At 48.4% G+C, this 17,049-nt stretch overlaps 1 protein-coding gene across 3 annotated transcripts in view; it reads right to left on the reverse strand.

The window, feature by feature from the left end:
• The window catches only part of TM6SF1 (transmembrane 6 superfamily member 1), a 56,012-nt gene that overhangs the window by 37,751 nt on the left and 1,212 nt on the right, over positions 1–17,049 (reverse strand). For 2 of the 3 annotated variants that reach the window (XM_061394538.1, XM_061394537.1), the window contains exons 2-6: positions 12,287–12,390; positions 9,537–9,634; positions 5,039–5,142; positions 2,617–2,699; positions 1,874–1,995 (exon numbers count right to left, since the gene is read on the reverse strand). In XM_061394538.1, the coding sequence (XP_061250522.1) occupies positions 1,874–1,995; positions 2,617–2,699; positions 5,039–5,142; positions 9,537–9,634; positions 12,287–12,390 (511 nt within the window). The remainder of the gene's footprint in view (positions 1–1,873; positions 1,996–2,616; positions 2,700–5,038; positions 5,143–9,536; positions 9,635–12,286; positions 12,391–17,049) is intronic. The other variant, XM_061394539.1, reaches the window with a different exon arrangement.

The raw sequence follows: 17,049 nt of genomic DNA on the forward strand, positions 1-17,049 counted from the left end.
AAAACCACTAAAAAGGTAATTTAGGAAAATAATTCCTCTCCCCAAGTCTCAGTTCCTCATCAGTGAAATGAGGAGATTGGGGCCTAGTGATCTTGAAGGGCCCTTCTGGCTCTATGAGGCCATATTTTTTTAAATAGCATTTTTATGATCATAAGTGTAAAATATACTCATCTTTAAACCAGTAACCCGACATACTATTATTAACACTTCCAGTCACAAATACATAGTTTTATGTGTGTGTGCATATATATATGCATATATATATATATATATATATATAATACATGTGTAAGTATAATACATAATCTACATTTATTTTTTCACAAAGTTAGGACTTAATGTATAAACAGCTTTGCATTTGTTTTTTGCCTCTCACTACCTATAAGTGCTTAACCACATTGTTAAAAGTTTTTCTAAAATTTACTAACATATGGTAGTGCCATTGTTGGATGTTTAAGCATTTTCACTGTTTATACTTAATGCAATGATGAGCAACTTTGTACATAAATCTTTGACAGAATCTCTGATGATTTTCTTAGGATACATCCCTCAAAGCCTCAAAGTAAAATTACTAAGGTTAAAAAGTTAAATTTCCTAATGTTGATAACATTGCCACGTGGCTTTGCAGAGTGACTCTGAATTTGTATTCGTATCAGCACTGTATGACTGCCTATTTCTCCCTGGCCATCACTGTGTTTTAACATTTTTTTAAAAAAATTAATTGTGTGTCTTACAACATGAACAGTACAGATATGCTAGCCTGGAGCCATCAGAGTCAGTGAAGCAAGGAGGAAGGCTATGGTTTGTTGTTGTTTAGTCACTAAGTCGTGTCTGACTCTTTGTGACCCCATGGACTGTAGCCCACTAGGCTCCTCTGTCCACGGGATTCTCCAGGCAAGAATACTGGAGTGGGTTGCCATTTCCTCCTCCAAGGAATTTCCCCGGCCCAAGAATCAAACCTACATCTCCTGCATTGTAGGCAGAGTCTTTGCCACTGAGCCACTGGGGAAGCCCTTAAGGATATGGTTACTGTCTGCTTGTTTTTTAACAACCACCTCATTCCTCAAAAGGGTGTAAGGGGCACCAGTTATCAAGGTGCCAAGCTGAGTTTACATAGCATGTGTCCAAACATTCACAAATGAAGTGTTTGTAAATTAAAATGTATTTTAATGAATTCTATTGTTAAGTCTTTTTATAAAATGAAGAATCATGTTCTGATTATCTCTAGTAACTCATATTTTCATGTATCAATTTTTGCTTAAGGATCTAATACCTATGAAAGGAAGAGGAACTTAGAAAGATGTCACTAGCTTAGAACTGAAGACCTTAACAGAGTACCTGCTGGGCCAGTATTGTTTCACCTTGACCACCATGGCTGTGACTGGAAGGGAGGTATCTCAGAAGATGTCCTGCAGCCAGTCTCCATGTGCCTGGATCTCCTGGTAATCAGACTCTCTGACTGTGTGCTACCTGGAACAGCAGTGTCTCTCCAGCCTCCCTCTGGGGCAGTAGTGCATAGATTGCTCTGAAAGAGGTGCCCAGGTGCTCAAACTCCGGGCCATTAGCACCCCCCAGATAAACCTCACACGCTGGGCAATAATGCGAAATCTAATGGGAAGAGCCAGTGTAACCTGTGGCACCCAAAGTTCCAAAAAGCATGGCCCAGCCAATCAAAGCAGATCTAATCACACAGAAGCAGACCATTCTGGCTGCCATAATAAGGTGTGAACCACTGCTGCAGAATCAACACAGTCACGCTGACCGACTGCACCAAAGGCTACAGTCCCTGGAGGCCTGGTCCAGTCCAATAGCTGGTGGATACAAGTGACCTCTGAGTTTGAGAACAGGTTTACATTTAAATTAATAAAATCACCTTTGAGGGGTAATTATAATTTTCTGATGGCTGTTTATAGATTCTGAAACCAGCCCAGACAGGAAGACAAGTATATGGTATGCTTAAGAAAAAAGCAGGGCAAATACGTGTTCCATACTTCCCTATTTAAAAGAAAGAAAAAGAAAAAGTCAAAAGTATATCCACATACAAGTAACATGTAGGATCCCTCCCCATCTCAAGTCATCGAAAATCCTGATATGGACCAGACAGTATTTTAAATGAGACCAGAAGCATAGGTTAATTTAAAACTATTAGGTATTTATTAATAGGTATGCCTTATTTATAGTACTTTAAAAGTAGACTTAATATAATATCCTGATTTCTGGCACACATAAATAACTTTTATATATCAGCTTTCAAGAATCTTAATTTTCAAGTATATTTATCATGTGTCCACTGTGTGTTGAGTTATATATAATACAAAGAGATGTAAGAAATATTTTCATACTGAATGTAGTGACAAACCCAATATTTACCCTACTAGATCTTTCTAGAAGTCATGAATCACTGATATTAGTCTAGTTGTTCAGTGTACACTTTTGAAAATTGCTCAACAGCATTTCTTAAAAGGACAGTTGGAAGGGAAAAGAAGTAACTGCAAAACAGCTCTCTGGTAAACTTGGAATTTCTTGGTTCTATCACAACCAAAATAGCTTCCCTATTTAAAAATTATTCCCATTGTTTCAGAAAAGGAAAGTGAATTTTAAGATAAAGTTTCTTACCTACAATGTTTCCTGGCACAAAAACAACAATGCTCATAATAATAGATCCGACCCAATATAGGCCAATGGTTCTATAACTTTCCCTGTAATGAAAAAAAGCCTGACTTAGCACAGTTGTTTTAGAATACTATTAGTATAAGATGCTCCACAATTGATCTCTGTTGTAACCAGTAAAGTATGTGAATCAAAAATATACTGAATCAAGAGTAATAAATCCAGTACAAGGAACCGTGGTGATTGATCAAATTGCATTTCCCTATGTGATGAGCTATAGAATCCTCTTTATGTCCTTTTGCATAGGAAATTATGATTGCTACACCAATCTCCTGTTCAACCACACTATGGTCATCACTTTTGAAGGAGGCCTGCATTTCACTATTATTTATGAAACTCACAGCATGACAGGGAAAAGAAGGTTCAAAGAAGAAAATTGGATCCATTTTTAAAATCATTTTAAGTATGAGTAGCAGGATGCTATTAAATGGACTTTCCCAGGTATCACAGAATTTCAGTCAAAGTCCCAAAGATAAATACAATAAGTGACACATAACCCATGTTCAGAAGGAGCTGCTAGACACATACCTCTAATCTTAGCAGGTGATGCTGGCAAAAAGTTTCTGCAATCGATAACTGACAACCCAAGATGGTTAGATCGCATCACGGACTCAATAGATATGAGTTTGAGCAAACTCCGGGAGATGGTGAAGGCCAAGGAAGCCTGGAGTGCTGCAGTCCGTGGCGTCACAGAGTCGGACATGACTTAGCGACTGAATAACAAGTGACAGCCCACCTCCATAAGGGACTCAGAGAAATTAAAAAAGGGATTCTCTATTGGGAAAGAGAAGTGAAGAATACTGTGTGCTTTCTGCCCTGCCCTACCCCCCAAGCCCAATGTATCAGATCCTAGGAGGCTCATTCACAGTGACTGGGACTGTCAACAGGGGGCAAATCAGAATCTTCTTCCCCAACAGGACCACAGAAATGCTGGCCCACTCCTGGCAGGAGGCAGAGCCTGAGCATTCTCAGAAACACCTGCTGTGTTCCGTGGAGCTTGGGAACATTCATGAAGAGATGGGTGAGAGCCTAGAAAAGTCCAAAAATTAGCTGGGACTGTCTTGGAGTGGACAACTGGGGGCTAGGGAGGGGCACAGGACAGTTGGTCAAGCTGAATTTCAACCTTGTGAGGAGCAAGGATGTGAGACTTTAACCTGGAGCCAAAGGGAGGCCTGGGAAGGTAGGTGGACTTGAGACATCTTTAAAGGACTCCACCCCAAGGGTATACCTTCTGGGTTATAGGGGTTCCAGCAGAAAGAAGCTGTGGGTGTACCCCATGGGCAGAAGAGTCGCACAATTTCAGTCCACAAGAGCATTGCTCATGTCAGGGATCAGGGTAGTGCAGAGGTACCTATGGTGCGTGTGTGTGTGTTAAGTCACTTCAGTCGTGTCCAACTCTTTGCAACCCTATGGACTGTACCCCACCAGGCTCCTCTGTCCATGAGATTTCCCAGGCAAGAATACTGGAGTGGGTTGCCATGCCCTCCTCTAGGGGATCTTCCCAACCCAGGGATCGAACCCATGTCTCTTATGTCTCCTGCATTGGCAGGTGGGTTCTTTACCACTAGTGCCACCTGGGAAGCCCGGTTCCTATGGCAGGGGTCTCCAAAGACCCCACACATGCACCACACAAGGCAGAGCCAGCATACCACCTGGTTCCCAATACCCAGAAAATAGCACCGGTCATGTAAGACTGTGCTCCTCTTCCTTAATTCCACATACAGACACATGCTCCCAGAGGAGTGAGCTGAGAAGTAATAAAAGGACTGACCATGTACCCCAGCCTCAGTGCAGACCGCTCAGTCTCAGGGTTAAACCTGAGCTGGAGGGAGAGAGATCTGAACGGAAAGCAGTCTGAAGTTTTGAATTACAATGGGCTTTTATTCCTGGAAACGAAAACATTAAGGGGTCTGCGGAGCTGTCCACCGTGGCAAAAAAAAGTGTGTTAGTTACCCAGTCATATCCGACTCCTTGCAACCCCACGGATTGTAGCCTACCAGGCTCCTCTGTCCATGGAATGTCCCAGGCAAGAATACTGGAGTGGGAAGCTATTCCCTCCTCCAGGGGATCTTCCTGACCCAGGGATCGAACATGGGTCTCCTGCATTGCAGGTAAATCCTTTATCATTTGAGCGACCAGGGAAGCCAGAGGGGCAGTCCAAAGGCGTATGTTCAAAAGGGAGTAAGTGATACAAAGAAAAACAGCCATGTCTCACTTGGGTCCACAGAGCCTGTACTCATGTCTGTGTGCCCCCCTCTATGTATCTGCCTCTCTCTATGTATCTGCCTCTGTACATCCCTGTTCCTTACACACTTGCCTATCAGTTGCTAAGGTGACCCAGGCACACCCACCAGGTTAGCTGACTTACTCCCAGGCTATGGCTGCCACCATCACCAGATACATCAGATAATGAGCAGAGCCATCCCAGTAGCAGATCATATGTCCATAGGCCGTGTTCAGATACGGTTCACCCTGAGGAAAGCATAAGAAGTCCACTGTAAATAAAACTCAAACATTTCAAAGCAAAATACCAGACCAGTATTGCATGTAAACTAAAACAGCAGAACTCACGTGTTCGTCCGCTGAAGTGAAACTATTCGGAATCCGAGACAATTACAAAACTGGTAGGAACATGAAAATATACATGTTTTATATACATATATATGTATACAAATATACAGGACAGGGAAGCCTGGCGGGCTGTAGTCCACTGGGTCACAAAGAGTCAGACATGACTTAGTGACTGAACAACAACCATGAAAATATACAAGTACCCTGGAGCCGCCGAAACTAGGGTCTGCCACAGCAGGTGGAATGAGTCTGTGCCTGTCTACATAGGTGTATTGTTGTTCAGTCACTAAGTCATGTCTGACTCTTTGTGACCCCATGGACTGTAGCCTACCAGGCTCCTCCGTCCATGGGGTTCTCCAGGCAAGAATACTGGAGTGAGTAGCTATCCCCCTCTCTAGGAGATGTTCCTGACCCAGCGATCGAACCCACATCTCCTGCACTGACAGGTGGATTCTCTACTGCCATCTGGGAAGCCCACACAGGTGTGTACAGTGATGCAAAACAAATGGTATCACAAGCAGTCCTGCCCTTGTGGTGAACTCACTGAGGCCAAGTCCAGTCTGTAACTAAAGGTGTTTATCTCTGGCCAGGCAGGGTGGCCAGGGGAGACCCTGCTGACCAGAGTCACTTGGCTGACCTTCAAAATTCATGCTGACCCAGAGGCGTGCTGGGCTGTGTGTAAGGAAGGCAGGGCTTTCCCCCGCCACTATCCCCTATGCAGGCATGGACGGGCTTCACACCCTGCCCCTCATTCAACCTTCCGAGCAGCACCACGGGATAGATACAAGTGACCCCATTTTTAGATGAGCAAACAGAGGTTCCAAGAGGTTACCTGACCTGCCTAAGGTCACATGGCTAATTCCTAGAAGAAACCGTACTACCAAAAAGAGCTGTGGGCTTCCCAGGTGCCTCATGGGTAAAGAATCCACCTGCCAATGCAGGAGATACAGGTTAGATCCCTGGGTCAGGAAGATTCCCTGAGAAGGGAATGGAAATCCACTTTAGTAGTCTTGCCTAGAGAATTTCATGGACAGAGGAACCTGGTGGGCTACAGTCCATGGGAGTCACAAAAGAGTTGGATATGACTGGGCAACTAAACAACAGAAAGAAGAAGAAATATACTTCCAAGAAATTTTTTGTTTTATAAACACAGGTTATACGATGAGCCATTAATACATTTCCTTGTCCCAGGTCCTTTACGTTTGCAGGCCACTACTAGAAAGTCACTGTCGAACCTGCCTGGGTGTTTCGTGTCATTCTGGCTCCTCCCCACTCTCCTGTCTTCCCTTCTCCCACATCTGTGCTCTCCTGCCTTGTTTCAGATGTCTTCCTAAGATGCCTTAAGACCTTTCCACAACAAGGAAGAGTGCAGATCAACCAGCCCGTCAATCAGCCAACCAAGCAGGGGGTTTTCTGTGCTTCCCTGGGGCAAGGACTGCCTGTCATCTTGCCTCACGCAAATCATGTGATCATCACAGGGCAGGGGGTGGGGCGGGGGGAGGGAGGAAACAACATACAAGTCAGACTTTAATACTCACACCCAGCCCACATCTTTTCTCTCTGACGTGCTTTGATTGAATAATACCATCCAAGGTCATGTTGTTTTGGCGGGGGGGGGGGGGGGTGGGTTTTGGCCATCCCACGTGGCAAGTGGGATCTTAGTTCCCCTACCAGGGATGGAACCTGGGCCCCTGGCAGTGAAAGCATGGAGTCTTAGCCACAGGACCGCCAGGGAAGTCCATCCAAGTTCATGGTTTTCATCATGCATGCCTACACATCTGGTTCTCTCAGCCATGCTGGCCTCACCTGTTGGCTTGCTGAGCATCTTCCACTGGATGGGTCCAGGGACCCTTCAAGCCCACCTCACCTCCTTTAACTCATCACCTTCTCCCCTCAACCAAGTCCCACTTGGCTTATGTTCATGGAGACGCCACTCAGCTTGCCCAGGTCAGAACCACAGGGTCATTGTTCACTCCTCCTTCTCTTACGCAGTCTGCTGGCAGGTCCCATTGATCTGTCTCTATGATGTCAACCCCAGGCAGTACTCCTTCTCATCACAGCTTCATTCGAGCCCTCGGCAGCCCTCACTGGACCTTTCCTACATGGTCGTCCCACCTTTCTCCTCTCCTGCCGATTCCCCACACCCCTTCTCTTTGTGGTGGCTTCTCTTGCTGTGGAGCACAGGTTCTAGGGCATGCAGGCTCAGTAGTTCGAGCACAAGGAGTCAGTAGTTATACCCCGCAGGTTCTAGAGCACGGGCTCAGTAGTGGCGCACGGGCTTTGTTGCCCCACGGCATGTGGAATCTTTCCAGACCAGGGATCAAACCTGCATCCCCTGCATTGGTAGTCAGATTCTTGACCACTGGACTACCTGGGAAGCCCTCCTGTGTTTGTGCCTGCCCCCTCCCACGCCACTTCAGAGGCTCCTGATCTTCTGGCCAGGGTCTCCAAAGTTCCACCCTCGGCCCTCCTCTCTACCTTCTCCTCTCTTCTCAGACCTTCAGGTGCCAACTGTCCTGAGATGGTCCCTGTATCTCTTCCCCGAGCTCAACACCTACAAAGCCTTGCCTGCTGGGCCACCTGCCAGGATGTCCTTTACCCACCTGAAACTCCTCACATCCCCAGATGAACTCAGCATCATCCCTGCCTGGCAGTGGGGAGCCCCGTGCTGTTTCTCATCTCAAAGCCTCTGCCCACACTGTCTGTTCTCCTTGGAGTCTCTCCACCCCCAAGTCTATCTGGAAAACGTGTGTCATCCACTGCCATTGCCATTTTTTAAAAAGACTAGGGCAGGGCTTCCCTCATGGCTCAGTAGTAAAAAAAAAAAAAAAAGCCACCTGCCAATGCAGGAGACACGGTTCCATCCCTGGTCCAGGAAGATCCCACATGCCAAGGGACAGCTAAGCCTGTGCGCCACAACTACTGAGCCTGTGCTCTGGAGCCCGGGAGCTGCAACAACTGAAGCCCTAGAGGCCATGCTCCACAACAAGAGAAGACCCCGTAATGAGACGCCCAGGTGCTGCCACAACTAGAGAGCAGCCCCAGCTCTCTGCAACTAGAGAAAAGCCTGTGCAGCAAAGAAGACCCAGCACAACCAAAATTAAATTAAAAAAATTTTTTAAGCTAGGGAAGCATCACGGAGGGCCCCCTTAAGTGCTCCCAGAGTCAGGATAACATCTTAGCCCTTATTTTCCCCATTGCCCCCAGCTCATCCCTGAGACCTACTCATTCCAGCCGCTCAAATTCTCTGAAGTTCATCCCTCCTCTCTACGGTAGTTCATGCTTGGCCTCCATCTGGGTCACCTTCATGCCCTCACTGGCCCTGCAGGACACCTCCTGGCTGGTGTCCTAGCTCACAGCATTGACCCTTCCGTTCAAGCCCATCCTTCTCTGAGCTGATTGCATTGTCCCCTTACTTAACATCTTCCCTCACACAAGGGACAAAACCCAAACTCCCTTGGCTTGCATTCAAAGCTCCCCATTACCTGACACATGAATGATGACTACACTGCTCCTTATTTCCTGTGTGACCTGGAGTATGTTACTTAACCTCTCTGGGGCTAGATTTATCACACCATCAAATAAGGAAAGAGGACCAGCTCTGCCAAGTGCCAGGTAGATTGATAATGCTGTGATGAGGGGCAGAGCGTGTATTCATCATCACAATCAAATGGCTTTATTAACTGACTCCGTGCTTGGCAGTTTACACATTTAAGACTGACTGACTTGGGCTTTCTTAAGGAGTAATGCATTGATAACAACAGATACGCAGATACTGAATTCATTTAAAGACCTCTGCTGCTGCTGGTACTAAGTCACTTCAGTTGTGTCCGACTCTTTGCAACCTCATGGACTGTAGGCTTCTCTGTCCATGGGATTCTCCAGGTAAGAATACTGGAGTGGGTTGCCATTTACTCTGCCAGGGGATCTTCCCCACTCAGGCATTGAACCCTCGTCTTTTACATCTTCTGCGTTGGCAGCTGGATTTTTTACCACTAGCGCCACCTGAGAAGCCTCAAAGTACCCCACTTATTTTAAACACAAGTAGAGGAGGAAGGTGGTGAGTCCGGTGTGAAGATAGAGTTGTAAGACCCAACACTGAGGACAGCTGCCTCCCACAATCTAGTCCTAACTTTCCGCTTCACTTTCCACATAACTGAGTGTCCTGCGTCCACGGCAGTCAATGAAATACCACGTGTCGTGCCTTCTTACATGACACGAAAGGATTTCCAGCTAGAGCAATACTGTTGAGTCGCCGACCCTTCTGTGCGCGTGATGGCTAAGCGCCCCCGTACCTCTCTCAGGTAGTGCGTCATGAACCCGTCGATGATCCCATCTTGTTCCAGTCCTATGATGAGGTTTACGACGCTGGTAAATCCGAACACAGCGTACACTAGAGCAGAGAAAGCAACAGTTCAGAAAGCCGCAGCTCATGGGGCAAAGCCTAAGAGCTTGGCGTCCACCAGTAATGATTTCTTTTTTACTTTTAATTTTATTTATTCGGCTGTGCTAGGTCTTAGCTGAGGCATGTGAGATTCTAGTTCCCCAGCCAGGGATTGAACCCCGGGACCCCTGAAGTGGGAACTCAGAGTGTTAGCCACTGGACCACTGGGGAAGTCCCCAGTAATGATTTCTTGTCATGTTTTCCAGAAGACTCTATAGATGCTGTCAACACGGATTCACAGAACGTACCTCCCGTGCACATAGCTGGAGCCGCCCGCCAGTGTCATGAACCTGCAACAGGACACCCACTGGGAGGAGCGCATAACAAGGTCCCAGGGGATTCTACTAGGCTGCCTGACTCCCCTCCTCCACTTCCTACATGTGGCTGCCAAGGCCACATCTGCATTCCAGCTGGGCAGCAGGAAGGAAACCATTCCCCTGTGGCCCAGGAAGCACAGAGGTGACCATTGACTCAAAAGAGATCATTCACATCAATGGTTACCAGGTGGCCCGACTCATAGTGTATCCAACGTGCTTGCCTTACCCCACACTGGAGATCCTACAGACAAACAGTGACTGATGTGAAAGTAACGGTTGTTTTAGGAAGGAAGGCTAGTGATTTTTAGAAAACTGGATGTGAGGTGGAACGATTGAATATTAAAGAGGGAAAGCCACAGCATCTTAGAGAATCTCACTAAGGCTGTGAGAAGCTCCTCAGTGGGCTGAAAACTACCAGCAACAACTACCAGCTGAAAACTGCCAGCTAAGGAATAATACTTTTTAAACAGTGAGCGATCAAATTTACCATGTGGCGGTTTGTCAATAAAGCTCTCTGTTCAAATCATAACAAGTCAGCATCAAACTGTGTGATGGGCATGGATGGTAAAAAAATCTGCTGGTGGGACTTCCCTGGTGGTCCAGTGGTTAAGACTCTGTGCTCCCAATGCAGGAGCCATGGGTTCCATCTCTGGTCGAGGAACTAAGATCCCACATGCTGCATGGCACACCCCAAAAGAAAGAAATTTTTTTAAAAAACTTTAATGGTGAACATAAAAACAGGTGTGAAACAAGAAAATGCCCAGGAAGGTGGGCAAGGTTAACTCACAGAGCAGGGAAGTCGGCCTTGCCCCAAGTCGGCAACCAGGAGTGCAGTGTCTACACTTTCCCCGGAAGAGCAGGAGGCCCACACGTGCCCTGCCTCCCCATGCCTCTGTGTAGGCCTTTGGTCCAGATCTCGCTGACAGTGATGAGCCATTAGGTGATCAGCCGTTGCGTGTCTCCCGGAAGAGGAAGCCTTCAGCGACTGATCATTCGGCTGTTCTACCGACAATCGCTGATGCCAACAGCAGGGTCAGGCTCTGGGTCACTGATGACAAGGATAGTCCCTGCCCTCCAGTCGGGGCTGCACTGACTGACATGAGGACAGAGGGCTGAGGGAGAGGAGGGTACTCAGCCCTGAGGAGCCTGGAGAAGCACGAGTGCAGCTGAGCGAGGGCTCCACGGAGCACGGAGGAAGGGGAAGGAAGCCGGCAGCAGGAGGCCAGTCTGCAAACGTGGGCAGAGGCCAGACCAGCGGCAGGGGGACTGGAGGCAGAAAGAGGATGTGGATTCAGACAGGCCCAGCTCATCGGCTGACTGGCTGTCAGGGCTTAGGTAAGTTTCATTTCTCTAAGCTTCAGAATTTTTTATATGCAAACTGGGAGAAATCTGGGTCATCAATGCTGTCTCATTGGCTGTAACCTTGACCCCATTTCTAAGCACCTCTGAGCCAGATTCTTCATGTGTGCAGGGAGGATATTGTTGTGAAAGAAAGAAAGTGAAAGTGTCAGTCGCTCAGTGTCTGACTCTTTGTGATCTCATGGACTGTATCTGCCAGGCTCCTCTGTCCATGGAATTCTCCAGGCCAGCATACTGGAGTAGATAGCCATTCCTTTCTCCAGAGGATCTTCCCGATCCAGGGATCAAACCCAGGTCTCCTGCATTGCAGGCAGATTCTTTACCATACGAGCCACTAGGAAAGCCCTGTTTGTTGTGAGGATTAACTAAAATGATACTGCTAATGTGCTCAGAGTCATACTAGGCACACCACAGGTGCTCAATCAGTGGTGTTTTCATTGAAGATACATGTGTATTTGCCAGCCAGTGGTTCAAGTACTTTACAAACAGTATCTTATGTAATGTTTGTACCAACCCTCCACAGCAAGTACTATTATTTTCCTCATTGTACAAATGTGCATACTGAGGCACCGGACAGCTAAGCTCAAAGCCAAATGGAAGGGGCTGCAAATAGCTGGCTGAAGGCTGAAAGCCACGAAGGAGCTGGTACAGGAGCCGGGGTCAGAGGTCAGAGCATGGCTCCAGGCAGAGGCGAGGAACAGAGGGGTGTCCTGCCTGGGTCCCAGCTGGGACAGGGTGGGGTCCACTGCTAGTCAGAGTCCTTCACTTAGAGGGAGGCAGGGCTGTGTCTTATGGAAATACTCTTGCACTTCGCATCACCTTACCAGTTGGCTCAGAGTATTCACAGCCACAATGGAAAACAGACAGAGGCTCACATGTTGTGCTCTGAGGTGGACACAAAGGGCCCCCTCCCACAGAGACATACCATAGAACAGTGGGTCCCGAGGGGGTTTTCTTTTGACCAGGACACGAGCCAGCAGGGCCACCAGGAGCAGGACAACAGCAGCAGCCCCTACAATCGTCCAGGAACTGCAATGACCAGAACAGGGAGGTGGTCACTTATCAATATAAACACACGGGTGCATGGAATTTCCTGGCTATTGAATGCATTCTCTCCCAGTGCAGCTTCTGCCTACAGCCCAGGCACTGTGGTGTTCACGAAGTCTGTCCACGGAGCTTGGGCCCCTCTGGGCCACCTGTGACTTTCAGGGACCAGGACCAGAGCTACCAGGCCCTCACTCTCTGGTCATCCCACCCACCTGGGTGAATGACGTGTCTGAGTGCCCTCTACCACTGTCCATCTGCCATTGTCCACCTGCTTCTCCAAGCCCCGTGCCTGATGTCCGACAGCCCTAACCACTGAATCTGCCTCCTTCCACAGGGCTGGCTGGAAACCTTCACACTGAGCTCCAGGGAGCATGCAGGAGTCACAACAATTACATCACCTTCTAAGGAAGAAGGGCCCCAGGCTGTGTGTATAATCAAAGGGACCAGAGGACCAGGCCAACCCAAGGGGAGAAGAGCTGGGGCTGGGCCCAAGGCCTGAATGAAGCCAGCACCCCCACACCCAGGAAGCCAAGGTGAGCTAGGCTGGGCATAGCCCTGGACTTCCTCCTGGGAAAAGGCATGGCCCAGGGGGACAGGGAACGAACAAAGCTGCTCCTCGACAGGACAGAACAAGGGCACAAGGCTTGCTGCAGTGAGCAGTCGAGGGACCAGGAAGCTGGTACCTACTCTGCCCCTGCCTGTGGGCCTTAGGAAAGTCATGTCATTGCATCATCTGTTTTTTAGTTAATTAAGACACACTGAGGGACTTCCCTGGTGGTTCAGTGGTTGGGACTTCGCTTTCCAATGCAAGGGGTGTTGGTTCAATCCCTGATTGGGGAGCTAAGATTCCCACATGCCTAGAGGCCAAACAATCAAAACATAAAACAGAAGCAATATTGTAACAAATTCAATAAAGTCTTTTAAAATGGTCCACATCAAAAAATCTTTAAAAGAAAACATATTAAGGAAAAATGCATTGCATATCCCTATAAGCCAGTCACTGTGGATGAAATAGAGAGACCCTTGTCTACACAGGAGGACCTATCTCAGTGGGCTAAGCTCTCTAACCCAGAGGTCATCTCCAGTCCTAAGAGGTATTTTCTCTCTCATACCTCCACACCAACAGGGCATCCAGTTCTAGACGAAGCACTGCCCAGCCATTCCCAGGGCCTGCTTACACTAGGGCCTCCTCCGTAATCCTCAAGAACTGCTCTAGAACCACCCCTTAGCCAAGACCCTTCCACACCATCACAGAGGATGTCTGGATAACCTTTGCTGTATGTCCCCGGGACTTCTGGAATGTACCCTTCACAGCCCAACAACACCTACTAATAGCTGAAGGAAAAACTCATGCTGAAGTTCACTCCACACTCTACAGTTGGAATGGGTGCAGGCAGCAGTCAGAAATCTGCTCCTAATGTCAGAGAGGCAGTGACCCATCTGTGTGCAGGCAGATGAACCCCAAGGAGAGTGGCCCAGGCTGTATCCTGTGCACCTGGCCCCAGGCCCCACTTAAGAGTCAAGGAGTGGTTTCTGGGAATCAGCAGCACCCAGACTTTCAAATGCCACCTCAGACCTACAGATTCAGAATACTTCAGGTGTGGGGTATGGGAATAGGTTAATTTTTTCAAGATGCCTGGGTGAGTATGCATAGAAAGTCTGCCTGGGGACCTCTTTTAAGATTTTCAGGAACTGATAGATAAGTGAGGGAGGGAAGGAAAGGGAGAGAAAGAAAGGAAGGAGAAATGCATGGATGATGGATGAATGGATGTTTGGATGGATAGATGGATGGATGACATGTTGGATAGTGGATGAATGGACAGATGAATGGATAGATGATGAATGATGGATGGATAGATGGATGGATGACAGATGATTGATGGTGGATGAATGGATGGATGACAGATGGATGGTTAGGTAATGGATAGTGGAAGATGAATGAATGGATTATGGATGGATGGATGGTGAATGATGGATGGATGGGTGGAGGAATGAATGGATGTTTGGATGGATAGATGCATGCATGATAGATGATTGGTGGTGGACGGTGAATTAATGGATGGATGAAGAATGATAGATGAATGGATGACAGATGGATGGTTAGATAATGGATAGTGGATAGTGAATACATAGATTGTGGGTAGATGAATAGAAGGATGCATGGTGAATGGAGGACATAGTTCTATGATAAAAATGAAGACGACTATGTCGGTGTCCTCCTATTTCAGAGACTGAAATAGGAGGTTTCTAGTGCCACACATCAATGGATGCTCCAGGCTCCTCCTGTAGGATAAGCCAAAGGAGGAGACGATGAAAGAGGGAACTAATATGAGTCAGGAACACACTGCTGGGCAGAAGCATCCTGTGAACAGAGAAGAGGTTAAGGTGCTGTGTAGGCTGAAGGGTCAGGAAGATCCCCTGGAAAAGGGAATGGCTACCCATTGCAGTATTCTTGCCTGAGAATTCCTTGGACAGAGGCCCTGACAGGCTACAATCCATGGGGTCACAAAGAGTCGAACACTACTGAAGCAACTTAGCACACACGCACACACGCACGTGTAGGCTAACAGAAGTTTTCATCACAGCCTGACTGTGGCAGGGACCAGGAGACAGCTCCCATCCCTGTTCCCATCAAGGACCCGGCTCACAGCCAGCACCATCACACAGCTGGTGCTCTTCTGGACTAGAGAACAGTATAAACTGCTTCATGGTGTCTGCTCCCACTCTCCACCTCTAGGGGAGGAGCAAAGGATGAAGAGTAACTGGGGCAACAGAGCATCTGCATCTCCCAGTGACAGCCAAGTGCAGGACCTGCTCAGAACAGGGAGAAATGGGTCCAGCAGGGACCTGGAGGTGGGGGGAGGGGTAAGGGCTGCCACTAATATGAGGGGGGGAAAGCTGTTAGTATTGCAATGTGTGTGTTTGGGGATGAGGCTAGGGAGCAAGGGGAGAGTTTCTGATGCCCTTACATGAATAGATGGCTACTGAAAGGGATCATGTGTGGGTGAGTATGAATTGTGTATGTATGTGTGTCTATGAGATACAGAGAGAGAACTCAAGTCTTTTCCTGATGCCTCGACTTAAGTGGCTTTTTCTATTCTTCAGGCTTTTGTAAAAAGTCTGGTGGGAAAGAAGCTTCAGCTAATTCAACTAATGCAAACTGAATGGGATGCCTGCTAGGCACAAGCCCCCCACCCCCACCCCTCTCCGCCCTGCACTGGGCAGGACAATGCTAAGGGGAGCCATGGCCTGAGAAGGTAAATTCTGACCACAGGGAAGTAACTCTTGTGGAAAAAGCACAACCAACCCAACAGGGGTTCAGAGGAGGGAGAGACGGAACAGAGACTCCCTTGCTTGGGGGGGAATCTGGAAGAGGTGGAGGTGGCATTTTACTCCAGGTTATAAAGTCCCGGTGTGGCTTCAACCATCAGCAACCGGAAGGAAGGCGTCCCAGTCCCAGTGAACAGTGTGAGCAGCAGCAAGGAGGTGGGGGATTAAGGAGTATCCGGGGCTCAGAACCAGGTGGCGCTAGTGGTAAAGAACCCACCTGTCAATGCAATGAGACTCAGTTTGATCTCTGGGTCAGGAAGATCACCTGGAGGAGGGCACAGCAACCCACTGCAGTATTCTTGCCTGGAATATCCCATGGACAGAGGACCCTGGCTGGCTACAGCCCATGGGGTCTCAAAGAGTCAGACACAACTGAAGGCACTTAGCGCAGGGGCACAGAACAGTCCAGTGCGGCTGAAGCACCAGCACGGCTGACTGGGCTGGGCTGGAGGACTGAGGCAGACATGCACAGGGCAGTGGAGAAGGAAACTCCCTGGGAGGCTTTGCGAGAGAGGGCCAGTACCGCTGGTGGGGTGGGGGGAACAGGAAAGAGGAAACAGATGGTAGCCCAGCCTCAGGACTGATGGGGAAGGAGAGTGGGAGGGTGGGACGGAAGGAGTGGAGGAAGAAGAGGGAGGAGTCAAAGGCTACTGGGATTTTAATCTGCAGGACAGGAAGAATGGCTGGAACCAGTTTTTCAGAACCCCCACAGGGCTCAGCAATGTGCTCAACAACACACAGCAGCACACAGTTCAGGATGTGCCCAGTAAAGCAACCACCCCCTTCCCAGGAGCTGAGATCAAAATCTCAGAGTCACCCTCAGATCCTCTCCATGCCACATGATCCTTCCATAAGCTGCGTGACCCTCCCTCCCAAAGATCCCCTCCCCAAGCCGCGTCCCTCTCCCTACACTGCTCCCTGATCCCCTACCTGGAAGGCTCTGTCCCTAGATCTTCCTGGAGCCATCTCCTGCAGCTCATGTCACCTCCTCCAAGAAGGCTTCCCTGATCCCCAGTCCCCCAGTCACTCTCTCAAATCGCCCCATTTTATGTGTTGATTCCTGTCTCAACAACAACCTCCCAGATCTCTTGTGGTTTCTTGATAGCTAGTTCCCCAGCACCTGGGACTGTGCCAAGCATACAGTGTGTCCTCAATAAATTTTTGTTGAGCTGCCCATAATGCCATTTCAGGAGGGCAGAGTCCCCCATGCACTGTATTGACAGATCTGACATCCCCTGCCCAGAGATGCTTCTTCCAGGAGTCGTGCCCCAAGACTGGGTCAGACCAAAGGCAGTCACTCCCCATGCCCAG

Source organism: Bos javanicus, chromosome 21 (genome assembly GCF_032452875.1).
Source record: "Bos javanicus breed banteng chromosome 21, ARS-OSU_banteng_1.0, whole genome shotgun sequence".
In the NCBI taxonomy this organism is placed as follows: domain Eukaryota; kingdom Metazoa; phylum Chordata; class Mammalia; order Artiodactyla; family Bovidae; genus Bos; species Bos javanicus.